The sequence below is a fragment of the Neodiprion lecontei genome, chromosome 6 (assembly GCF_021901455.1).
Source record: "Neodiprion lecontei isolate iyNeoLeco1 chromosome 6, iyNeoLeco1.1, whole genome shotgun sequence".
Taxonomy (NCBI): domain Eukaryota; kingdom Metazoa; phylum Arthropoda; class Insecta; order Hymenoptera; family Diprionidae; genus Neodiprion; species Neodiprion lecontei.
In genome coordinates, this window is record NC_060265.1 from 30778341 (window position 1) to 30804820 (window position 26480).

The window sequence follows — 26480 nt, forward strand, 5'->3', positions numbered from 1 at the left end:
TACTTAATACCACGATACAAAGTATGAGAATGGCTGTTGGAGCAATATGGCGTTGTAACGGGTAATCAGCTGATCGTTTCAGCTAAATTACACGAATATAAAGTTACGAAAAACCTGGTGCAGCCCGTTAAAACTTTATTCTGGTATATTGAGTCAGCGCAGAGTGAAATATGCGATAAAGGAGTACGTTTATAATTAGTATTGCATCATTTCTGCGGCCGTGAGATGAAACGGCGTCTCCCGAATATCTTCGGAACCTGACACCGTAGGTACCGCGTAACGATCGAGTGAAAAATATGTAGGAGAAAAGTGGCGACCGACTAGTTTTTCTTCGACAATTAATTTCCAGCTTCGTTTTATTTTCATTTCTCTACACATACAGCTGTACACACGGCGTTGTCATTATCTCATCTTCTTCTTCTTCTTCTTCCTCGTCTTCTTTCTTCCCATCCCAGATTTATTTTTACACACCACAACGCGCCGATATAGCTATCCATCTCGCGGCGTATATACCGCTACATTACACATCACGATCTTTCGTACTTCGCTCTTGACTCGGAGCCGCCTATATCCGAAGCCAATTATTATCTCTCGATTGATCTAAGCGCGAAGGCGATAATGACGCTATATATACTAGGTATAAGTACAAGAGGTACAGCCTATCTCTTAACTGGCGTATCGTTGGCTCGTCTCCTCTCGTCTCGTCTTGTCGATTGCTCTTCGGCCCGATCAGCGCGGCAGTTTTATCTCTCCAAGAAGTCTGCGCTGCATTGAGCTGTTGATGTACGAAACTATCGGACCGCGGCCCGGAGTTCGATTGGAACTTTTCTGTATTGCCGTGTTACGAAGTAGCGAGAGAAAGAGAGAAACTCTGGGAGAATAGACGACGTGGAATAAATCAAATGGCGGAGGTACAGCCAGTTTGTTACGAGATTGAAATCGAATATAGAGGGGAAAAAAGAAAAATAAAAAGAAATCACCCGGTTTGTATCGGTGTGCCCGCACCAATTTATGTAGCCTGCCTCGCTATTATGATAGTATAAGATAAAGTGATTTAACGATTGTAATGAAACGAAACGAAACCGTCAGACGGCGCCACGGTACCAGATACAATACTTATCCGATGATTTTCTATACCAAAAGAATTATTTATCCGTTTTACCTTCGATGAGTAACCGGTGATCGGTATCAATCAATAACGGAAACTTGTGCTCATTATTATCAAACTCCGTCCGCGGCACGTACAACGAAATACAATTATAAATCCATAACCGGGTCATACGTCATTTTCTTGTCGATTTTTGTATCGGGTATACGTACGCATGTACACACTGGTAATATTCTGCTCTTGGCATAGACAAAAAACCTGCCCGCGGTATCTGAATTAACACGCTCCTCCGCTTTATTATATACGATATAGCTATATCGCCGTCGTAAATTCTATGGGGAAAAGAAATTTAACAAAGAGATCTGTACGTACCTGAATGGCGCACAAATTCGTTTGGCGTTTGCGTGTATGCATCATCATCCGCGCAACCTTCCAGGCACAATTATAGTCCGAGTAAGGTTCATATTATTAGATATTATATATTGGACAGACGTCAGCCGCGAATCTATGACGAAATTCGTGATTGATAGTTACGAAATCTGTATCACTGACTAACAGGGTCACTGGACGTGGTCGCGTCCGACGCACGCGCAAACTCGAGGCAAATTTTTCATCTATCCCAAAACATCGTCCATTATCCACAATGTACAAACGGTATCATCAGCGTCAATTCGATAAAAAAAAAATCGATCATCTTTTAACCCTTTCAGTAATGCAATTCAGTTTTTTCGACATAAAAGTGCAATTATACATTTTTTATAAATTTTCCGACGCTGTATGCGAGTCTGGTCAAAAAATTTCAAGATTTTGCATGGGATATACAAGAAATGAGATAAAAAAAGAAAGGGCGCCACTGTAATAGCTTCTGTGACTGAAAAGATCAATGGTTACACTTCTACTGCGAGAGAGCATCGCGCTCTAGTGGGAAGGAAGCGTGGAACGAATATGCGAACAAAACTTCTCCGGTTACAATATTTCGCGTGTATAAGCGAAGATCGCCCATCGTCATTGTCGCGTGAATAAATTCAGTTACCTACAAGTGCAAAATACGCAGTAGTACGATAATCCGAGTTACACGCCTGGTTACGGACATATACAAAGCCGCTGCAGCGTAATACCAGCAGGACAGGTAGACTGAATGTAGCCACGTTCGGTACGTCGAAGAGAGTTGGCATTTGCATGCCGCACAAGTGAGAAATGTTCACCTCGTTACGAAGGGCTAACCGGTATCGAGCAGTATTCGTCTTTACGGCAAGGCCCTGGGGGTGATAAAATTGATATTTCTCCTCGGCAAATCGGCATTAATCCAACGTCAACTAAACCGAACACTTAACAACGCCGAATGATTGCTCCCTCTGACCGCGGACGTACGTAGACGTATAAATATCGCGTATACCGACTTCCTGTCTGGACAATTACCGCCGTTCCCGCGTTACAGGATGGAGCGTAATTACCCGTGAGATAATTTTCGTTCTCGAGTTAAAATGCATGTAGCACCTATACACAATGCCGTATAACCACTCGGTACGCACAGCTTACCGGTGTTAATAATTCGTGGGTACCTGCCATTTCGCTCGGGTTCAACTTTCTTCCCGGGTTGGAATTACCCACGGACATACCCTACTCGTGAAAAAATCTCTTTACCGCCTGACACTCGTCGATGATCCGGAGCAGAACGCTGCGGCGGAATCGTAAGGATGATACGCTGCAGGGCCATGCGCCAAACAACTTGAACCGGAGTGTATGAAATTGTGAAAGCACGTAGTTCATCCGGCCTCTAGCAGGACGAGGATAGCCGTTGATGGGGCCACTCACCTTGCCCATGCCGCCACATCGCCTTCCTCCTCTTCCTCAGAGACCATCCAAGCAACCATCGTCGAGCGCCACCGTTCCTTTTTCTTACAGGTTACTTATTCAGCGGCGTACCTACACCTCTCCGTAAATTTTTTCCCTTTTTTGTCTTCGCTGCTGCTAGGCAGCTTTGCACCTATACTAGATGTTCCCGACCGCGCGGCGATATACGCGAGTCGTCGACTCGCCGCTTATCAAGTCCGCCAGCTCCGACTCTGGCTTCCGATGGTGAGAGCTTTGTTCGTTCGGGGGAAAGGCACGCCGGGTTATGGGCTTGTGATAATGTGATACCGAGACGCGAAGATCGGCATGTTCGCCGGCTTCTCTCTCCTTCCCCATTTTCCCTTTTTGCACGCGTTCACGTGACGCACGCGGTGCATGATGAATAACGACACATGGCGCCTGGCACTTTCATATCCTCCGCGCTCCCCGTTATGCAGTATCTTCCTTCGGACAGGGTATATAATAATACAGACACGAGTTGCACCTGTAACGATTACTCTACGGACGGTCATGAATTCCGAGCTGCTGATAATTTCGTACCGCAAAATTTGAAGTAGCAATAGCTATAAATATACTCGAGAGTGAGGTCTCCGTACAAGCAAACACGATTCCGCCTCAAGGTTCTCTAATTACGAGGACTATTAATACACGTACATTTCCAACTTATCACCGCGGCAGGAGGTCTGTTTCTCGGAATATAACGATTGCCTTTAATCACGATATAACCAGAATATCTGGTAGGTAAAATACCCGAGTGGGTATACAGGACTCAATCCGGGTATTTTTATTTATCATTCCTCCAAATGAGAACGACGTCGACGCGAAGAGCATCAGGCGAGCCGGCAATTAGCAACCGCGAGTCTCTCCTTCCCTGAAAGAGCTCCGCGGAATCGTTAATATCAACGCGAATCGAGTCGACGTCCGCGCAAGGAACGACTCCTTCGGATAGGGCCAAGTAAAATGGCAGCGAGGAGCAGTTTAAATTGCGCGTGAAATGAAGCCGGTGACGTGTCGGTGGTGTCGAAGCTCCCAGCGTGACTTGGCGCACAAAGTAAAGCGCCGAGGGGGGCGGCCGGCAGGTAACAATAAGATGGAACCGAGTGCACGGCGCCGAGCTGCAGCGAGAATTGTGAGGACGGCCATTGTACGTCTATCGTATTTACCTCGTGATTCTGTGGATTTAATTACATCAACTGAAACGCGCCGCTACGGCAGTGCCCCGGAGAAACGAAAGGTAAAACGGGTCCCAGGCCCCGGTTCGTAGTCCGGGCGCCGCGTAGTCGGCTTGGTGGGGGACAAGAAGGGCAAGAAGACGCTGGTCACCAGGACTCGTCTTCGCTTTCTTGCTGCGCTTATACGCTCCTCGGAAATTAAAACAATCTCAACTCGAAATCGACGTTTTTTGACGTGGGAATTTTTTTTTTTGTCACAGAAAACGAAAGTCTGGAGCAATTTGAGTGCGAGGACTTTGATTAGTGAAAAAATGGCGGCATGACGCGTATGGCGTTTTGTTAATAAATTTAATAAAAAAATCCTGAAACGTTCTTGAAACTATGAACGATAAAGCCCTCAAACTCAAATTGCTCCAAGTGTTTAAATTTTCAAAAGTTCAAAAGATGCATTAAATAAAACGAAGATATCTTGTTGTATTTTCTCAGTAATTAATCCTACGATCTTGTAGCTTTGGATTTTCAATTCCTGTGAAGTCGACGAATTCAAAAAATATGGCTGCAAATTAATTCAGAAACACTATACAGAATATTAGACTCCAAATATCGCAAAAAAAACCTAAGATTGTCCCTTTTGATTTTTATCTCAATCTTTACCGAATTTGAATAAACCTGAAATTAAATTTTTACGACAGTTTATTTAGTTATTATTCGATTCCGGTAGCCAATGTATCGCGTGAAATTTAAGAACGTTACACAATTTTATTTAATGAAATCTTTCGCAATCCGAGAGTAATCGTTTGCCTGAAATTGGTTTTTGCAGCGAACCGGTGTGTCCTGCCGAAAAAATGTTATACCAATCGCGTCTACAAATCGACTTTGTCGAAAACGTTGAACGGTTTCTCCGGCTGTGACGCGTATGTAACGAAAGTAGGTATACCGACGTAATTGTTGACTAAAAACCCAGAGTAATGTAGGACATATACGATAAAATGCTCTCTCACGAAATTCAACAATTTTCGATGAAATACGAGGACGTTAACGACGCCAGTTACGATATTCGTTTCAAATTTACAACTCTCTCGAACCACGCTCGTTAAAATCCGTACAGGTTTATACACTGCATGTATACATAACACAATACGCGGTAGGAAAGAATGGTGTTGGGCGGCAAACGATCGCGTTCAAAAGTATAATAACCCCGTACTGTATATCGCAGAAAACAATTATTAATTGCTTTCGAGGACGCTTGACATTAACGCTTTTTATTATACCTCAGACCCATACTCCGTTAAGTTTCATCAATTAACGAGTACCTGTCGCCGCTCCGAACCCGCGGCCTGCAGGACCAAAGCAACCCGTACGAAGTATAACATTGAGACGAAAATTACTCCTTTCCTCGCTTCCGGTTCGTCCTGTTATCAGGCTCGGAATCAAACTTGACCCAAATATCATTCACGGTGCTTTCTAAGAGCAAGTGCCTCGCTATTTCAAAAACAATTCAAGTCCATGTGTCTACTTATCGTTAGCCTCTAGAGATGCTTATCGCTTCCGGAAAAGGGATCGCGACCGAACGAGCTCGCGCACACGTGTAACTAACGGCGACTGAAAATACCCGGAGACTCGAGTTGAAGCACGTTTTCCATTCGGCAAACATTGACTAAAGCTGAAGACAATCTGGAAATTTACTCCTGCAATATGGCAAGTACCAGGCGTACTTTTCGATCACTAAGTATACCGGTGAACGCAAAAACGCCTTCGGGCAGCGCATGACTCATCCTGTGGTCTCTTCTGCTCCCCCCGATCCGCTGAGGCCCCGAGAGAATCGGCCAGGACCGTGCGAAGGAAGCGTTACTCGGGGGTGTTACGAAATTCTCGGAACAAGAAATCAATACTCAATCCCCGGCAGTGTGTCAAAATCGAGTTCTAATGGCGCTCGAGCCGAGAGGCTACCAACCTGTTTCCCAATCTTGTTCTCACCTCGAAAAGTCCGACCGGTGTAACCGCTGGCACACCCTGTACATCGCTGACGACGTCGCTAACGTGTCTCGGATTACCTGCTCAGTGCGCTAGATGTCGAGGGGACAGTGAGGCGAAGGCATTGCCGTGAGTAAAGCACTTACGAAGCGGATCGCGTCCGTTGCTTCGCCTCTGTGCAAAGTAGGGTGAACCTACCGCGGTTCATATTATTGTGCATTAAAGCTTCGGGGCTGGACATGCGGCGTCAACCGCCTACCGAGTTCCACTTGAGGATCGCCGCGGCATCCAGACCTTAACCTCGAGTCGGGAGATAAAGAGACACGTGAAAGAACTCACCATTGTTGTAGACCTCGGCGTTGACCAGCGTGTCCTCGTCGTCTGTGTCCGGACCGATGGAGACGGGCGTGTAAACGATGGAGTCTCTCATCCTCGTTACCTTCCAGCACGGCGGCGCGAGGCACGATTACCCCGAAACTGGATAAATGTACGCGCTGAAACAGAAATGAGTAAAAACCGATGAGCTTCGTACCGAAAGAGCGCGGAATCGTAACAAGAAGAGATTTATCGCCCTTGCGGAATTCGAGCGAATCACGAGTCTCGATTTTTACTGCCTTTATAGATCGTCCTCTAGGGTGAGCTTAATCTTGATTTAACGATCTACAGATGAGCTCTTGATTGATCGATCGCTTCGACGAGCAAGTGCTAAAAACTATTTGGTCAATGCCGCTTGGAAAGACAACTGCGCTCAACTTACATGCCAATTTATTTTTCTTGTCCAGATTCCAGGTACAGGGAGAGATGTACGAATTTACTTTATGACCGCGAACCCGTGGCGATATTCAGAAATTAATATCCCTCGTAGAATGCCCGTGTACACCGATACGTGTTTGCGTGACTAATTGCGAAATCGTAAAACGTCCGTTAAGCCAGAAAATTGTTTTAGCAGAACCAGCCCACTCGTGCAAACACGCTGCAGATATTGGTACAGGCGATCGTTACTCTCGTTCGATGATCAGAATTAACGAGTTTGTAGTTACCAATTTCGAGTGCGTCGTTTTGACGTCCTCGGTAACGGGCACAAAATCTTCTTACTTTTCATTTCTACCCGGCCAACTCTGTTCGATAAACAATGTCGAGCTTCGCGTTCCGTCACCCCGAAGAGAAGGTCCGATCACTCGGCTCGAGTGAAGATACAAATAAAGTGAATACAACCGTTGAACCGCTAGCCGCACCAGCCACTAGCTACTCCACTAGCCGGTCGGGTGACTCAGAGAGCCAAATATAGCAATCACATTGCTTTCAGGAGCTGTTTTTGCCCGTATTTCTCCCCTTCCTTCTTTCGCCCCTGATCGTTCGCCGTGTCCTCGAGGTCCAGCGGGTCCTTTGGACCCGGTAACAACGTCCCTGTACCCGTCGAACGCGCCTACCTTCCTTCCTTCGCACCAGTCGAAGACCAGCCAAACTGGGCCATTCACCGGCGGCGCGCAAGACTCCGGATCTCAAGCTGTCTCGCAACGAAAAAAAAAAGACCGACTTCGTACAGCGGTCTTTAAAATAATCAGGTGGAATCACTGTCTCGGAAACGGTACCGTTGTCCAACGGAAAGAAAGAACGCAATATGCACCAAGGGTCGGTCCGTCTCTCGTCCCCGTCAACTTGATGACTCGCCACGTCCCTCCATATAATTCCTCCCCTTCCTCCTAGGTTTACCATGGAACGTGGCTCCTGTTCTTCTTACCCTGACCCTGACCTCAGTGCATAGTGCAAACGGTTTACGACGTGCTGGTATTAAGAATTGAGGAATCAAGGCATGTCGGGTGCCCGCGGTACAGTTCCGTTCGCGGTACTCCGGCCGAGGCTAAGCGTCATAAAAGTGAGTCGGCAAAGCCTGGGGTTCCGTTAACCAGGTGGTGAAAGCTCGATCCACGGAGAAGGTGCCAGGTCCTCTAGTCCGTGGAGCACGCCGCGCGCCGACTGCAGTGTGGGAAGAACCGACGTGGCCACACCGAGAGCGATGAGTCCATTGTCCCCGACGACGGTGCTCAGAAATAGCCGGTCCCGTCCTCCCGTCCGCGAAGCGGAAGTCTAGCGGTTCCAGAAGAACGCCTCACTCACCACCGGGAAACCCTTATGCTTCGGCAGTCCTTGCGAACGGAACGTAACGTGTGTGATTCGAAAGTATCCGTAACGAAAATACGATGATAATGAGAAAGAGACTCGTCGGTCTGCGCCGGGAAGCCGCAGCGACGATACAACGTCTTATAAGCTTACTTTTCTCTGCCTCTCTGCATCTTACTCCGAATGGAATTTCCGGGTGTCAAGAACGTAGTCGTAGAAATTTGTCGAAAGATTTCAATCCCACGTGACGGAACGGTACGTTGGGTTCGGTAGCAATTGGCGATGGACCCCTGCCGAGTGAGACCGGGTCTTAATTCGTCTGAACTGTCACGGTCGGACAGTGGAGCGCTCATAACTCTGCACCCTGGTCTAGTCTAAACACATTTAACATTGGCTCAAGTTTCCACTGATGTGAGATGCATGGGAACGTGACGGTCTCGACAGAGACGTACGTACGCGGCGACGGTGAGTTCAATTAAAGCCTCTCGCTCCGTGTTCTCAAGCGTCAAGATCGCGGCCGTCCGGTGGATTAGATCGGATCCTGATAACCGTGCAGTTATGCATTGTTGTCGACAGTTAATGCCGACGTATTTAACGGCGGAAGGAATTAATGAATAAGAGAGTTGCAGCAGCTACAACCGTGAGGCACTGCAGGAAGCTGCGAGAAATCAGAGACGGCCATAAAGTCCGTATGATTCACGCGACGAACGAACGAACGAACGAACGAACGCTTCCGGCCTCGCTACTGGACGAGGAGGAAGTGACGTCGGTGCAATGCCGTTACCGCCGAGATATGTAACTGGTTTTTGGTTCCTGCCTTGTTTGTTTATTATTGGCACATTCGACGCCCGGTCCATAACCACGTCGGCGAGAGCTTTGCTCCAAGTTTGAAAACCGAAAGAGTAAGAAATGAGAGGAACAGGATGTGGGCAATAATAGAGACAGGTATTTTCAATTAATTGCAAAGCGAACATGGTAAATCGCTCGACGCATAATCGGTTTGAAAATTATTCCTAGACGGATAATAGGCGGTCACGTCTGAGCGGATATACATATTCTCCGATATCGCGTGCAAGATTTAATATCCACTGCACCTGCGCAGAGCACGGCATGTCTAGCCCTTGAGCCAAGGGCGTTACAGTTTCTCTGAAGAACTGGATTGCATCGGAAAGACGCACAATGGAAAGACGTAGATTCAAGGCGAGAGGACCAATGGATTTCGATGTTATATTTTGGAGATAATCTTGGTGTCTGACTGATCGGGAACGAAACATCGAAACGCCATTATTCGTATGATCCTGCTGGATGCTGCAAGGCATATTCCTTCAGGACTATTTGATTTTCGAATGCAGCTCACGACCCTCACGCCACGATCCACGTGGTAAGCGTTTGAAGGGGGTTTGATTAAACGGTCGGGCAGTAAACGCCACAAGGAAACACTGTTCAATCAAAATGGAAAGAAAGTTACGAGGCGCCGCTTTGTGCTTAAAGCTTTACCGCGCGTGAGTTCACGGGGGGTATAAATGCCTACGGTCATAGCACCCTTGGCGATCATCCAGCAAGCCGGCGTTCCGTTTTTCCGTCTTTCTCTTTCCCACTTTCCTACCAAAGTTATATTTCCATACCTCTCCCTCTTTCGCGAAGATCAACGTCGCTGCCGCCTTCAGGCACCGAGTCTCTTCGACTCCGGTTTCATTTCGCATCGGCCAAAAGGCTGCGGCTTCCTGGAGGACCAGTTGTTACGTACCACGAAATGCGTCGTTAAAGGTACGCAACGTAATCCTCGGATTCTCCGTTTACTCAATGGTGAGCTAACGTATTGATTTAAAAATTCATTTATTCGAATCATGATTAATTATTGCCAGAGTCCACGGTGTGCGGAAATTCGTCCTTGAATGTAGGGATAAAATACCGATGCTTTCAGAGTCTTGTTCACAGTTACTACAGAGAAATTACAACAGGTAGCTCCGTATAGTTTCACGTGATATAAAAAGTTATTTACGAGCTTTTGCAAATGCGCGCGATAACGCGCGGCAGCCGCAATCATCACTGCAGACCGAACTGAAATACCGAGGGCTTTCAAAGTTGTTTGCTCACCGCGAAATCACTTATTGGAATACGTAAAACGAGTTTGGCAAGAGCGGGATCGGTTTTACACCTTCGCTCGTGTAATACCCAGCATAACAAATCATCGCTCAATAGTCCCGCTACGCTCCCATGAACATCGAGCTGCATACCGTGCAGGCGCTGCAGGACTTCCGTGCCTCAAACCGAACCCGCAAACGTCTCTTTTTGTCGTTTCATTCGATCTGGATGTAATTAAAAGGACTTGTGTACGGTAGGAAGGACAATGGATTAAATTCATCGATGGTTTCGTTCCACGTTTTTCGCCAGAAAAGTTGAAAAAGAGAAGGAGAAGCACACTTTCACCGACGACAACGGCATGTTTCAGTATTTTCAGACACGCGCGGATATAAAGCAGCGCAGCACTAAAACCGAGTCTGTATAAACCGATAAATCACAAAGTGCGACCTGTAGAATTTATTTTCAAGTGCCAGGAGTGTATGGGTATAAAGAAAGCGAAGAGAATGGTGCACGGAGGCGATCCGGCGACATTAATCTTTCCAGGAAATCGAACCTCGAGGGTCTTGATAGTATCGACGACGGAACCTTGCGGGGTTATCGGGATGTGTAAATGGGACCGAGTGATTCTCTATTCTGGTTTAATCGTCGTCTAGACGAGCGAGACGTTAACTGCGGCCCGATCCGGGAGCGGAACGAGACTGGTTGTGTCCACAATCGGGTGAAATCAAATCCATCCGCGTGCACGAAAGCGTTGCGGAGCCTCGACTAGGTTCCCCGACTTATGGTTCTCCGCACCCACGTGTCTCCGAATGCATTGATAAGTTTGTACAAGCGCGAGGGTGGCCCGGGCTAAATTTAGCGACACCGCTATCCGCGTCTCTCTCGCACTTTTTTCCCCTCCAGCTCTCTCGCTTCCCCGGCGCAGTTGTCACCGTGGTCGAAAAAGGTTTGGCGCCGTCGTCGTTCGAGAGCCGCCTACCGTCCCGCAAAGATTATACCGAAGGTGCGTTGCCCCGGTTGCAACACGATCCGCCGCCCCCGGGGACGGCGGGAAATCCTCACCTGGCGCAAACGAAGAGGAGGAAATCTCGCTGGGCGAAACGACGCCGGTAACGAAGTTCCTCGAACTTGAGACCGCGGTCTAGACGCCCGGTCTAATTGACGATCGTTCGCGAAAGGCGAAAGGCTGGCTATATTCGTTCCCGGTTCGACGGCGTGCCGCGTTCGGCCGAATAAGTTTGGGTAAAAATACACGGACTAGACGAAGAGACGGACCCTGGACTCACTCCGGGGTGCAGAAGGAATTTCGGTGCGCGCCGAAGCTTCCTGCAGCGACGCGACGCGATCCGACTCGCGGTCAATTCGGCCAAAGCTGCGATCGGAGCCCCGGGAACGTCCGCAGGATACCGACGAGCCAGACTCTCGAGAGTCTAAAGCACGCGAGAGATTCCCGCATCGGTGGTTGCGGCCTACTTATACCGTACACGACGATAATTACCCGAGAGAAAATGAGAGCCGATAGTAAGTAGGTGTGCGTATGTACGGAGGAGTGTGTTAGGTTGCGGGCTATTTTTGTGTGTATACGCTACTGCATTCTTTAAATCTGTGACTTTTCTTTTTCGACCTTTTATTTTATACCGAGAACCTTTATATTCCCCTTTATATAACCCCGGCGATCCTACCGAGCCGACCAATTATAGAACGTTGGTAAGAAACGGATTCCACGTGGAATTTACAACGATTTAAAGAATGGGATAAAAGTATCGCGAGTAGGGCTTGTTTCGATGTATCGATGAAACACCGCCTGCGGGGAGAGAAGTTGTTACAACGATACCGACTGCAGACCGTAGAGGTAATATTGGCAAAAATTAACGTTCAATCTCGTTTTCTAAGTCTCTGATAAGTATAATTATATACTCGGAAGACGGAGGGCCGAAGAAAGGATCGAAGGAACGTTGAGGATGACAGGTTCCGGTTTTCATAAAGATACAATCATGTACATCGCTACGGATACACGTCGTGCCGGATTCGGAGAAAAATTGAAAAAAGGCTCAACGACACGACGGAAAATCGCGAATGCAAAAGAATGATCCGTCGGACAATCACCTCACACTCGTCACCGCGCATACCTAACGATGAAAATGAAACAATTAAAGTTAGCGCAAAGTAACGTGAGAGCAACAAACGGACCCCCCATGAAAACAGGATACATTCGCGTGATGAATGTTTCACGCTGTGAAAGTTTTCATCCAACAAACATCCTTTTTAACTATTCAGTGAAAAAAAAAACACATGTTTTTCAAATATCCGTTCGACCGTACAATTGAATATTCCATCCTCGCGAGCACCGCATTCAGACCAATTTTAATAAATAATACTGAAATAATATCGATACTTATACTATACGATTACCGATTACAGATTCGAAATTTATCAGCCATTAGTGCACGCTAGGCTGTATAAGAAAAAAAAACATCAATTATATCTTTTTTCAAAATTCAAGTTGAAAATATTGTTGGAAATGACGAATAAAATATGCTGTCCAAATTTCAGCTCTTCATATTCTATAATATTTAAAGGTGCCTCGTCGCTATTTTTTATTTCCCGTGTAAATGACACGGGAAATAAATTTTGTTTTTTTTCACACTTTGCAACTTTATAACTCGCCAACGTATCGGTGTACCGATAAAACCAGAATGTATTTTCGTATCTAATCTACTCTTTAAAAAGTTATTTAAAGTCCTTAAATACCTTTTGACCTTAGATAACAGACCTTTCGTGCAGACCGTTCAATTCCTTAAAAAAAATACGTTCTGATCTTATCAGTACACTAATGCGTTTACGAGTTCCAAAACTTCAAAGTTTCAAGAAAGCAAAATTTTCCGCGTCATTTAAATGGGAAACAGAAAATTGCGATGGTGCACCTCTAAATATAAATATTAAAGAGCTGAAACTTGGAAGGCATATTTTTGTCATCGTTCGGAAAAATATTTTCGACTCGAATTTCGAAGAAAAAAGTGAATGAAATGGTCAATTTTCTATATCCGCAGTCCAGCGCACAGTGTTGCATATATAGGTCTATGAATGAAACGGTGAGACTGCCGGCTGTTTACCGTTCGGCTTGGAAGCCGAGTCGCCCCCCGCGGGTTTCGTGCGCCATGTTCCCCGGCGCCGCCCCGTAACGCGTTCCACTTCCTGGGGAAGGAGCCGAGTCATCGAGCAGCAGCGGCTCGGGCACCGTAAGTCAGACCTCAGAGCAACGATTGACAGCTGCGGGCTGGTGGCGCGCGTCAAGGGGCCCGGCGTAGCGCAGAGTAGGTACCTAGACCAAAAGTACACAAGAGCCACCCCAGCACCGACCGAGTTGAACGAACTCGAGCCGCGGGGGTTTCCATCCATTCGGTTGGGTGACTGTCCCTCGGTTCCACAACATCGGGCGAAGGCGAAAAGGAGGCTGCGCTAGGGGAAAGGAAAGCGAAGATGGGGCGGCGGTATGCGGCTTGGGTGACGACTGGGTGCCGGTTGGGAGCTCGCAGGAGTCGAAGAGGGCGAGTGTTGGGTGCTGCGGCGGTTCCAAAAATAGGCGGGTCGCTATGCTCGCGGCATGGCAGACAGATAAAGACTCGGAGAAGGACGCCCGCGGGTTATACCCTCGACGCTGAGCCGGTGCGACGAGGAGATGTAGAGGAGAGACCCGCGCCGCTAGGCCCGGATGGATAGGAAGCTGGAGAAAGCTGGAGGAAGCTCTATTTCCGGTCCAAAGCCCCGCCGAGTACGGAGCGTTGCGATGTGAGGCCGAAAAATTTTAGAATCTATAGATCAATTTTCGTCCGGGTATGGAATCTGTAGACGTGGGGGGACGCCGTGAGGCTGAAGTTGGCAACGTTGGCGTAACGAAACATCAGGGACAAAATTGTTTCAATTTCAGACATTCCTGAAGGTACGAAGTAACGATTTTTCTTAAACATTCAGCATCGTTACAGTAACGTTACTAACTACATCGTCATCGGATGCCTAGGATCATCTCGCTATTATTACTCCAAGGAAAGCATCCGCGTTGTTACTTAGAAAAAATTTTAACTACAGACTTTTCGCAGAATAACTCTGACAGTCATTCACCCAGTAGGTTAATGAGAAACACGCGAGGTTTCACTGAAGAAAATATCGAATACTAAGTGTATCGAGACGGCAAATTTTGTTACGTCTTCGGCTTGTAATTGCAGTTCTTCTCACCCAAATCATCGTTGATGATACGATTATAAACACTTTTTCAAAAGAAAGGCCGCAGGGCGGCGGGGGGGAATGAACGTTGGAATAACGAAAGAAACTCACACGTGACACGAGGAGTGGAGGGAAGATAATATCTTCAGCGTGTGCCGCTACACGCATATGTACGATGCAGATATTTTTCTTTCAACCCCATAATTCAACGCGTCGAGGAAATCTACTCCCTATAGCTGGTCTACGGCGAGACGCGTGCCCGCCACTCAGTAATTTTTTCCCTCGTGCCCTCAGTCAACGGGTTGGCGCGATTTACGAACCCAACCCCCTGAGGTCAGCCCCCCAGGTCTAACGATAACTCGAGTATAGCTCCGAGGGGTTTAAACTTAGCTCGCGTATCGCGAGGCGCGCGTCGTTCGAGGTTTTGGGGTAGGTTTTAAGACCCCGGAAGGAACGCTTTGTTTCCACCGTAATGGCCGTTCTGTCACCACTTCCCTCTTAGTTTAGCCCCGGGGTCGAGGGTCGCGACCCTCCCTCGCATGACAGCCAAGAAAAAATTGCGTTATTAGATGGGCGCTATGTAAATGTAGGCGTCCGCGCGACGTATAGAACACTAGAGTAACCGCCTGTCGGAAGGATGATTGTAACAGCCGCCGAGTGGTGAAAATCGCTTTTCAAAAGTTGCCGAAGTTCCGAAACATCACCGAATATCACTTGATATTTGTCACCCAATCTCCCTATACGAATATCCGCTTCGTTTTAGACACAAATATACTCCGCTAGAATGATCCTTGTACGATTTGAATACACGTATAATTATAATTATAATTCATATATCATTAGAAATTTTTCCACCACGAGAGATTCTCCGTCGGTGACGTTGGTGATGCAGGAAGTGAAAAGAAGTACAAAAGTGGCAGTTGAGAAGAAAGCGGTTCACCGAGAAGGATGGAGGTGGGGAGGAGGAGGAGGAGGAGGAGGACGAGGGAGACGAAGAAGTACGAGTTCTTAAAACACTTCTTCAAGAATTGTATCTCTCTCTGTCCGCCCTTCCGTCGTACAGCGTTACGCGCGGCGTCTGTAATTTTAGAACCGGTATCCATGGCACATAGGTGCGTTATATCTACCTACAGGAGGAGCGAGTATGCATAGCTACGCGAAGGAGAGTCGACAACGCGGCGATAATATCCGCGGAGCGATTAGTGGGCCAAGTGCATCGGGACCCCCATTATTGTACCCATACGAATATCGCGGGGTCATCGCTGCAGATTTGCGCGAAGTGATTAACGATCGACGTAAAATGATGATTACTGAGCTCGGTACACAGGTTTCCGTGCGTGGAAACAAATTTATGCCGTCTTCCAACTTCCGTAGAGCCACAGAAGAGACCTGCCGGATATCCGTTCTCTACTCTCTTTACTTCCTTCCTGCATTAGCCCCGCGCGTTACGTTCTTCGGGCTAATTACGTCCTCCGCGGTTATCCTGCGGTGGGTCCGAAATGAGAACAAGGCATAAAATACAAAGCGTCTCTACCAGCAAGTACCAGGGTCGCAAGTAAACCCCTTTCACCCAAGTTTACTATGTATGAAACTTTCGATTTCGATTTCCGAATCGACGAACAAACCATGTCCGTTTGCAGAATAAAATAAAAACATTTATCACAAATTTCGTATACATCTGAACGATTGTTTCAAAATCCCGTGCGTTTAGAGTGTGTCGAAGAGGGCGGGGAAGTTGGAATAAAAATAAAGAGAAGGAAAAATTGCGAAGCGAAAGCAAAGGCAAAGTAATCAGGACACTGCAATCGTAATAAGTTTCTTATCCTGATCCGTCGAGGTTTGGCATCACTTTTTGACTGAACCGCGTCGACCGAGGAAATAATTGATCACTGAACGGATATTGTGACTCGTAACTTTCGAGTACTAAGAGTCGCCACGGTCAGCCGGGGCTGAGAACCTGTCGAGAAGTAGTACGACCGGTAGATTATAGTTGCGAGGTATAATGTTAAATGGCAAACTTTCCATAATCTGTAAATCGCCGTAGACATATCAGCGAGCGATCGGCAACCGGTCTACGTGTCGTCAAATGAGATGGAAATTCATCGTTGCCTTATAACGATCGGAATTCACTGATGAATTCGAGTGCGCAAAAATTCCCTAAACGTATAATAGTCGAACTGCGGTATAAATTATTTTAAATTGTAAAAAAGACGTTCGAAATTGCACCGAGAAAGTAACATATTTTCTATAGCACTCATGCCGCACTTTTGGATCTTATTTCGATCCGACCGAGATGAGAAATAAGAATTATGGGGGCTAAGAAGACGGTTTTGTAAGCCGGAGAAATTTAAGAGATTCACACGCGCGACACCTGCGACAGAAAATATAGGAGTCGAGCAGTTATAAAAAGTAAAAGTATACGTGTTATATGTGGGTATAATATGAGGAAGAAATACAAGAGGAATAAAAGGAGAGTTTAGTGCACTCACCTCGAAATAGCCTCGAAATAGTCGTGTGTCCTCCTCTCTTGTCTCGCGTTCTTCGCACGTCCGTCCGTCAGTCCGTTCGTTCGTTGTCCGTAGTCGTCTAGTATCCTTCTTTCTTTACTCTATTTATCTGTTGATCTATTTTCCCGAGCGTCGACTTTGCATAACACTTCACGTATTGCACACTTCACACTAATTATCTAAAATTTGTTAACCGAATGACGGACTTTTATGGAGCTGCACGCTGAGTGCCCTTGCCGTTCTACGAATGTACGGTGTTGCGTATATACTATATAAAACGCATAGAATATATTAGGAACGATAGAAAGAGGAAGATGGATAATAAATAAATAAATAAATCAGTATATACCGATACTGATTGAAAAACAATGCGTATAGTAAGTAGAATGATTACGAGCTTAAAGTTTAATACCTAATGTATATTGTACGGCCATGAACTGCGGCACAAATAATTACGACGGATCAAGTTGAATAAATAAATAAAACTATACGCGTATAAGATATGCCTATAAGTATGCGTGACGAAATTTGTAGAAAAATTCAATTTTATCTTATCGTGAAATATATCTGTCGGGTTTTTTTACGATTGAGGATAAATTTCACTTCAGTCGTTTGATTCGTATCCGATCCGTAATTATATAAAATTTAATTCATAATTTTGGCGTCGACGAAGGAAATCTTTTAACTCTTCTTCCGAATCGCGTCGAGTGTTCTTCTCTCCTCAACGTCAAGAACTCGAGCCCGCGGTGTTAAGCGTAAGCGTGATCTTGGGTGTCAGCGATGCGGACGGCGTCCCTTGATCTTCAAAACTCGGAGCTCCTCGCCGTCGCGACGCCGTAAGCTACGCATCCACCGGAGCACTGCGACGAACCCGACTGACTGACGTCGACTGCAAGCTTCGCCGGTGCCCGTTTCTGCGCTTGCCCCCAAAAATCTCGTCACTCGATCCCAAAAACACGGCCTGCAGAGGAACGCGGCACCGTCGTCGGGACGTCGGGACGCCCGGCGTCGCGTCTACCAGTCGAGCGTAAATTTTCCCTTTTCGACATTATTCGACTGACGGAATGAGCCGCTTCACCGTCGTTAGAAACACGAATACGCACCTTCTCACCATCTCAAAGATGCTACTGCTGCTGATTCAGCCTCCCTGCGTCTTCGATTCCGGCTAATGATAGCGGCGACGAATCTCAGTTCGTGTAATATCTTTATTCTAAATGTTTTTTTCGACATTATTAATGATGACAGAATTTAGGAAAATGCTCCCCCAATCATAAAAGTAATATGACGAAATCAGTGTATGCACCCAGGAAACGTTAAATTCTGTACCTCAATGCTTAATTGTTAAACACTGACTCGACAAATGCACAAAGCAAATTTAATGGATTAAGTCTCATTTACCAACGATCCTCACTGCAAGAAGTCGAATGAAGAAGTTTACCTTGCATATCGCGAATTGTGATAATCACATCACAGAAATGCTTCGTATGACCTTCTTTTCGTCGGCTGACTGATCGTCTCGTTTACGGAGTCAGCTCGATACTGATCTTGAGCCTGGACTACCTGAGCGAATCGGAACAAAAAAAAATTTCAGCAAAGATCAGACCCATATCCATTTAAAAATGCATATTTTTGCAGCGATAAAACTGCAGCCAGCAAAAAAAAACTCAAAATATCTCCCTGCATCTAATGCATTTATGAAATTCTTCTTCGGTACAGCGAATTTTGAAAATCATTCAAAAAACGCAAAGCACGCAGAAACGTATAGATAGAATTTTGACGTTCAAGGGTGATGACCTAAGGAGCTAGTCGTTCCGGCACCCATAGGGGTCCTCGATTGTTTTTCCTGTAGGTATAGGCATGTACAATTGTTTATAAAACGTAGCTATAGACAGGGAAGGGAGCACCTCGCGCAACGAGGGGAATCAGGGGGGTTCTCGTCCCCCGTGCAGCCCGGCTTTGACCCGGGTTCGAAAATAGGGAGGATCGCAGATTACGGCCTAGGGTGCAACAACCTCTGGGCGTCGTCTCCCCATGCCCTTCTCGGTGTACGGTATATCCGGCGGAACCACCCTCCCGAGCCAGAGTCGACGTTTCTTTTGACTTTTCTTTGGAGCGGTGGTTCCCCCCAGCTCCGAGCAGCTTTCTTTTCGACGCTGCAGATGCACCGTCCGCACGTGTCTGTGCCTAGATTCACGTTACTCCGCCTAATCCGCCCTCGCTGACGTCACGGGGCACAAGCCGCCTCCGAAGACAACCCCTGTAAGCCGATGGATATGATTCATGATGAGAAGAATAAGTTCGGTCGATGATCCTTCTTGCACAGGTACGTAATACATGTGCAAGTTATACGTTGAAGAACCGTATTCAATTTAGGAGTAAGAAAAAAATTATGTCAAGAATAAATATTCCTTCACTTTTTACCTACTCGTATGTAAAAATGTACAGTAATTCTGTCCTTGTTTTAATTTTATAATTGTTGAATTACTTTTCATTTTTTTGCTACTCCTTGGATGTACGAAGCTGCGACGCGATTCGTCGTACGATTCGTACAATGGCGAGCAAATTTTGTTTTTGTTCAGACTAAGGTGTAATCAACAGATTTTCGATAATAATAATTGTGTAAAAAAAAAAAGAAATTTATAATCCCGGTTCCGAATATTTTTATGAATCACGTATAATCGAGTAGAATTACGTATATATTTACAATTGAATCGCAGTATATATACATATATTCATATGCAGTCACTATTAATGTGTTGATAGGATTATTATAGATTGTGAATAATGGTGTATAAGCTTTTATATTTGTTTTATTGTCACCCACAGTGCACGCGCTCGCGTGTTACTGTCTCTTGGAATAGTTATTTAATACGCACAAGCAGCGGAGAAGAAACCAGTTCCGCAAACTGGAATAAACGCTGCAGCTTGCAGGTATTTGCATTCTCGATTCCCAAGGGTTTCCGATTTCTCCGAAATCTTCATAAGTGGGGATCGAGGACTCTGAACATTTAACGAAAGTATGAAACGAAAATTTAGCTTATCGAAACGAAGTTGACGAACATTTTCAAGACATAAGCCACAGCTAAGAGTGACGGCTAAAAATAATACAAAAATGTTCCTTTAATTTTTTTCCAAAAAATATCAGGCATAATATTATAAATGACAATTGTAATAATTTATTTACTTTCGTTTTCTTTTTGTTTTTCCACTATTCGCAAGAGACAATATCACATTACCTTTATACGGTAATTTGTTAGTCCATATGTATAAAGAAAGTCTTAAATTAATGTAATAAAAAGATACATGTACAGGTGTTTAAAATCTGCCCAAGAGTACGACGTAGGCTGAATTGTATGTATAATCCTTCATCGTATAATTCGGATATGTCAATCGATGCTTCCACGCTTCAATTATAGGTTTACGACGATACAAGTGTCATATTGTTAACGTATTGGATTATTAAACGTAGGTATGTTGAAAAGTAACTCATATTATATAAGGATTTTATGATGCTGGGTTAGTAAGTACGAGCGTAAAATTCCACTCTTGCGATCGCGTCCGTCACTGTACCGTTTTACGTACTAATACTGACGTTAATTTACTCAGTATTACGGCGGCGAACACGAGCTCCATCGCTGTATGCGATTCGTTCCGATTAGCAGCAGTGCATGTTGACGAAATTTTTTTTATCCTTATAAATCGAACCCCAAGCGCCGTACTTTTCGTTAGCTGCCGGTTTTTTCGGCGGCTCCTGCGAAGACTGCTGCCGCACTTGCTCCTGGCCTTTCCTGTTGCGTTCGAAAAAAGAATAAAAAATCGTCAAAATATCCGGACGAAATGTTTCTGGTTACATCGCATCTAACATTTGGCTCAATCAGTTATAAAATCTATTATATTCAAGCCGCTGCGGTGGCTAGGCAATACGGCGCCCAAAAGCGTAAACAGCTGATCCAGTTGGATAAATTATCCCCGAATATCACGGTATGTAAGACTTGGCACAAATTTTTCAGTGCTTATTACATCACGTTGAGTTATTACAGTTTTTCAAAAACGACGTCTTCAAACGTCAATTATCCCGTACAGATCTTAAATAATCAACCGTCGTGTCACTTTCACGTAATGCAAAAGAATAGATTCTTCTTTTACATTCAGCTACAGCTGTATTAATCCTCACAGTATCGGAGTCTCCGATAATCCGGTAAAGTCCAGCTCGTATCCCGTTTGTATTTACGATCGTGAGAAATGTAAGATTCAAGAAGTACGCGTGTATCCGTAGAGCCTACCATCGACGCGATTCCGGATTGATCGAGAATCGAGTGGGAAGGTGAAAAACCTGATGCTCAAATCGTAAACGGAAGTCTCGGTGTTTTTATACTGATCAAGGTATTCGAAAATCGTGGAGATTGTTTATTTATTCATTTATTTATTTATTTATTTATTTATTTACCTCACTTCCTGGTAAGGCCCCTTCACGATGGAGCTGTCAAAGTTCTTGTAGACCATTTTACCTCGTTGTTTTTACCTCGACCCCGATTACACCGATGTGATTAATTCAAGCTGTTGCGAGCGTTGCTGTGGTTGACAATTTTGCGGAAGCTCCGATGTACTATGCTTCTCGGTCGCGGAGTTCACTTCTGCGTGAAATTGTAATGCATCGAATTAGAAGCGATAAAAATGGATTTCAAGGAAAAAAAAAAAACAAAAAAAAAAAACTCGCAGATCGTAGCTTCTCAAGGTATTTAAAAGTCGTTTCGCTGATTCAGCTGGATACACAGAACGCTTTCAAAATCCTCCGAATCTACGGGCTATAGAACAAATTTGGAAATCATTCAGTCATCGTTTCCCCAGAGTGAGAAAGAAAAAATACGTTAAAAATCACCCAGACGTGAAATCCGAGGACGTCTAACTATTTCGGCAGCAAGTCTCTGTCAAATTCTATCCAATAGCGAGAACATCGCCAGAGATTTCCTTAACGAACCCGTATATATATATATATATATATATATATATATATATATGTATATATACCTATCTTCGAAGCACGAGGACCAGATACTACCGTCGGTTTTTCTACTCTGAAATTTTTTACAGAAAAACACGCCGGAAGACCGGTTGGAGGGGCCGCGGAAAATCTCTAGAAACTATGTTTAGAAACGAAGTTTGACCCCAATTAGTTCACTTGGTGAACCGCATTTGTGCTCAACCCAAAAGACAATTTTTCGTTTGCAATCGTATAATCGTACTGACCTAAATTCTCTTTCGTTTGAAATTGTTCAACGCTCTCGAAATCGCGAAAATTTATGCATTCGGATTGAGAACCTCTGCTCTGGACTGTAATCCTACAGACCAGTAAAGCGGTTGCAGGAGTGCCGATCCGCTCAAGATTCCACTCTCTGGTTATAAACCGTCATTTTGATGCTGGGAATACGGTGTTTGTATCGTGAAAATAAGGACCTGCGGGGTTATGGCGAAACTCACCCTACGGCACGTGGTGTAAATGTACTAGAACGAGTAGTTCTAGGCAGTTCCCAGCATTACCCCTTCGGCTGCCTTTTTTAGTCTGAAGGTTCTTGCCTAACCTGTTATAACAAAGGAGATAAGCATACGTTAAATTCCATTGAAAACAATTTACGCAAACCAGCTTCGGACGGGGTGCAAGAATTCAAATTTGCCCCGCGTTCTTAACGCTCGACACGATTTCTTGGTAAACGAGTGGCGTCATCGAAAACAGTTAATGTGATTTAAATATGCAATCAACAGGCTTAAAGGTAGAAAACTGGTTCCAGCTATCATTTCTGCTCGGTCCACACGTCACGTTACGCTTTTTTGCACTGCGACGGTGTAAGCTCGTTGAAAACTAAACGCACGCCTTGTTCGATTTCCGCAGTTAATAGTGATTTTTGGTTCGTTATCTAGTCACCTGTTTACCATCCATTTTCTATTCTTCTCTGATTTTTTTCATTTAAAAAAAATTTATTTTTTCTTTTGATTATTTCAATCTAGTCGGATTAAAGACCGTGTTACCCGCTTACCTTACGCTGGGTAGGAATGTTGGTGAGTTGCCTTGGCAATCTAGGACTTTGCACCTCATGGACACATGTGGCTAGGATAACCTCGGGGAATTAACACACACTCCAATTAAATGATAATATCAGTATCGTCGATAGACCAAAGAGATCTACAGACCGTTGAAGATGTTTTCGAAGAGAGCTGCTGAGTGAATCGCAAAGTTGCGACTACACCTGGCACCGCTGTTCCCTCGGCTTTTACCCAAGCCGTCCCCACCGACTTCGGTCCGGTCTTTGCGACCTGCACCACCTTCCCAAGACGGCCGATCCCCGGTAAGAGGAATTCCTAGAGAGGTCACCGCGATTGATACAGACCGAAATGTTCGCCGATGGGTCCCGTTGTGTCCTTCGACCGCTGGCAGATTGTGAAATAAAAATATACAGGGTTCGATATCGAAAATAGCGTTTTTTCCCTTAGGATACAAGGAGCCTTGAGGCGGTGGACAAAATGACGATCATAAACAAAGAACATATTTGTGCTAAACTCTGCTGGACGCTGCAATATTAAAAAGATTGCTTTCATAATTTATGATACGAGTCTTGAGATCTGGAAGACAAATTTACGAAAAATAACACTGGGAACAAATTTTATATGATGTACTACTTGGCAAGATATGGATTATAAATTTTAAAGGTCAACGCGAGTTCCTGATTGGTCACAAATTTTACGTGTGAATGATGCCAAGTATCGTATATACCGAACGCGGAAGAAATATTTATGTATGTACGTAGAAAATTTATTTGAAACCTTCACTTTCCCATCACTGATTTTTATTTCTCATACATACATCGACCGTTCATTTTTTTTTTTTTTCCGGACTTAACGACGCGCAGAACCGACTGATAAAATTTTTCTAATTTATCTTTAACTGAAACTAGTGATACTATCCCATTACGTCATATTGCAGTCATAGACTGGTGACAGGAAAAATTGTAAATCTTTTATTCTCCCGTCTCACTATCGTTGCCTTAATTACGTTTCGACTCCATTCGAGTTTGCAAGCCGAGGATTGACTCCTAATACGAGCTTCTCTAACAACAAATAATTGACACGCCTTGTAGAGCTAAATTCGAATTTCGAATTGTTAACTGAACATACGTTGAAGTAGATATTCACATATCTACTTATTTACAAACTAATCAAGAGGGTAGACTGTGAACGGAATTGCCAATTTTCATCTCCGTAAAACCAGCTCAAACGCAGTTGGTACAGAAGTGAACAGAGAACAAGGTTTTTCAATACATACCGTTACCGTATTTCTAGTTTTAGTTTTTTTCCATTAGAAAGTGCCAGGTGTGAATATTAGCTCTTTTAAATTTCGACTGAACATGGAATCTTCCACTCTGACGTATTAATTACTATCATACGGTAGCATCACCGACGCACAGCATAATAAGATACTATAATTAAATATCAGTAGCAAAATCAGTCCTCGAATATTTCTGTCCTAAATGTTACGAGGAATCGTGAAACGAAAAGGCGTATCGTTATACTTGCGAATTGAATGGAGAATTAAATCTAAAAAAATTTGAAACGTTTACAACATTCGTGTTTTTTCTTTCGCAACCGGAATGTACAGTCGTGGGTATATCTACAACAGCTGAATAAAAAACCAGAATCTTTATGGAAAGCTTTTGCAGCCTGACCCGAATCACGTAAGCGGAACCAAAATGTCTGCGAGTTGTTTATTCACGGCCATGTACCTTGCCCGCCGAATCTGAAGTTTTCTCTACTACATAGTATAAATCCACCGGTAAGACACGAGGTGTTCACGTGCCAATCTCCTTCCTGCGCTATGAGTTTCCCAAGGAATTCATAGATGCTACCTTCCGATGCGTAATTTAATACGTATATCGCGATATATCGGGAACTTTACATAGTCCGATAAAAAACAAAAAAGGCTACTCGCCAACCTAATAGAAATCTATTACAGTAACTAGAAAAAACATAGTTAACATTGAATACAGAAGAATGCTACCATGTTGGAAACGCACCTGAGTGCATTACACGTTCTGGAATCGTGTCTCTATTATAGAGTTGAGGTAAACTAGAATCTGATGCAACAACTGCGACCGTGTCATCAGAAGCACTAAAGACCTTCTTCGTCTCATCTTCGCGGTTCTGCCTACCGATACAGATGTGATTTCACCGCGGCTTTGTGGAAGAAAGACGTAAGTAAGAGCAGCGTCAAGAAAAGCAAAAATGAAAAAAATACAACGTTTTCCAGTTCCAGAAAAAATTAAATTCTTTGAACGAGAATTCTAATGAAGGTAAGAAATTCTTTCTGCTAACCGTCACATCACATGACGTAACTTCGATCAAACAATTACACCTCTTGGGTTTCCAACTTCAACCACCACCGGATTAAATTCCAATTTTAGTTGTCAAGTTCTTGCGAACCTGTTCCGTTACTTCTACAAATTGAATATTTTTATAGTCTCGGTGGCATTTTTTACGTATTGTTCCAACTTTTCGTCAAGGTTTAGGAGATTGTTTACGATATTCATCGATCTCGCGTACATTTTTTCCATGAATATAATTTTATGTATATTCATAAAGCTCGCATTCGAAAATAAAATTAAATATATTTCAAATTGATTGACGCTAACATTGCGTATATTCAGCGCGTTAATTAAATTCAAACAAATTACTCTGTGCGTAGATATGTGACATGAGTCTCTATTGCAACAAGCAAAAAGTATTTTTTGGTACTAATTTCCACTCATCATACGCAGTTTTGTGTTGAAGTAGACTAAAATGAATAAATCGATCGTTGCAATTTTCATGCAAGCACATTTCCATTTGGAAGGGAATTGAGTGTAATTGACCGGAACAAAATTAATTGAATGCAAGTTGTTTCGTTGCGGGATTTCAGAAATTTCAAATCTTCAATTTGGTTCACAATCATCGTTTCAGTTTGATGAGACGAGATGCGATGAGATCGAGCTTGGCATTTTTGTTTTCAAGTGATCCAAGTCGATTGTAATTAAAGTTTCACATTGGATCATCTTTTTACACATTCCGGATGTTTAGATAATAAAATATGCAAAATATTAGGATAAGAGTAATGAAAAATTACGAAAATTCATTACACGACGGCGTGTTGCGGCAAATCTAGTTCCCGATAACCACACTTGGTACCGCCACTTCCCATGCCAATGAATGGAGTCCACGTGGTGGAGGAATCATGAAGAATATTCACGAAAAGCAGACGACACATAAAGGGCCTCTGAATCAGCTGATAGTATGGCAATAAGAAGTCGGCGATGAAAACATCAGGAACGTCAAATTGTTCAGTGTTCGACGTGTACCCAAATCGCGCGTTCGGTCTGATAAACAAGTCCTAGTTCTATCGCCCCATCGGTATCT

At 44.5% G+C, this 26480-nt stretch overlaps 1 protein-coding gene and 2 long non-coding RNA genes across 3 annotated transcripts in view; 1 reads left to right on the forward strand and 2 right to left on the reverse strand.

Annotated features, from left to right (window-relative positions):
- Positions 1-6575, reverse strand: part of LOC107226758 (protein TANC2) — a 67766-nt gene extending 61191 nt beyond the window's left edge. Inside the window, exon 1 of the mRNA XM_046743309.1 lies at positions 6448-6575. Coding sequence (XP_046599265.1) covers positions 6448-6538 — 91 coding nt within the window. The 5' untranslated portion in view covers positions 6539-6575. The remainder of the gene's footprint in view (positions 1-6447) is intronic.
- A 16260-nt stretch (positions 6576-22835) lies between these two features.
- Positions 22836-23256, forward strand: LOC124295073. The gene is made up of 2 exons (XR_006904963.1): positions 22836-22945; positions 23046-23256. It is a non-coding gene; the product is annotated as an uncharacterized LOC124295073 (long non-coding RNA).
- Positions 23197-26272, reverse strand: LOC124295074. Its single transcript, XR_006904964.1, has 2 exons — positions 26204-26272; positions 23197-23465 (listed from the first exon to the last, which is right to left on the reverse strand). It is a non-coding gene; the product is annotated as an uncharacterized LOC124295074 (long non-coding RNA).
- Between the last annotated feature and the right edge of the window lie 208 nt (positions 26273-26480).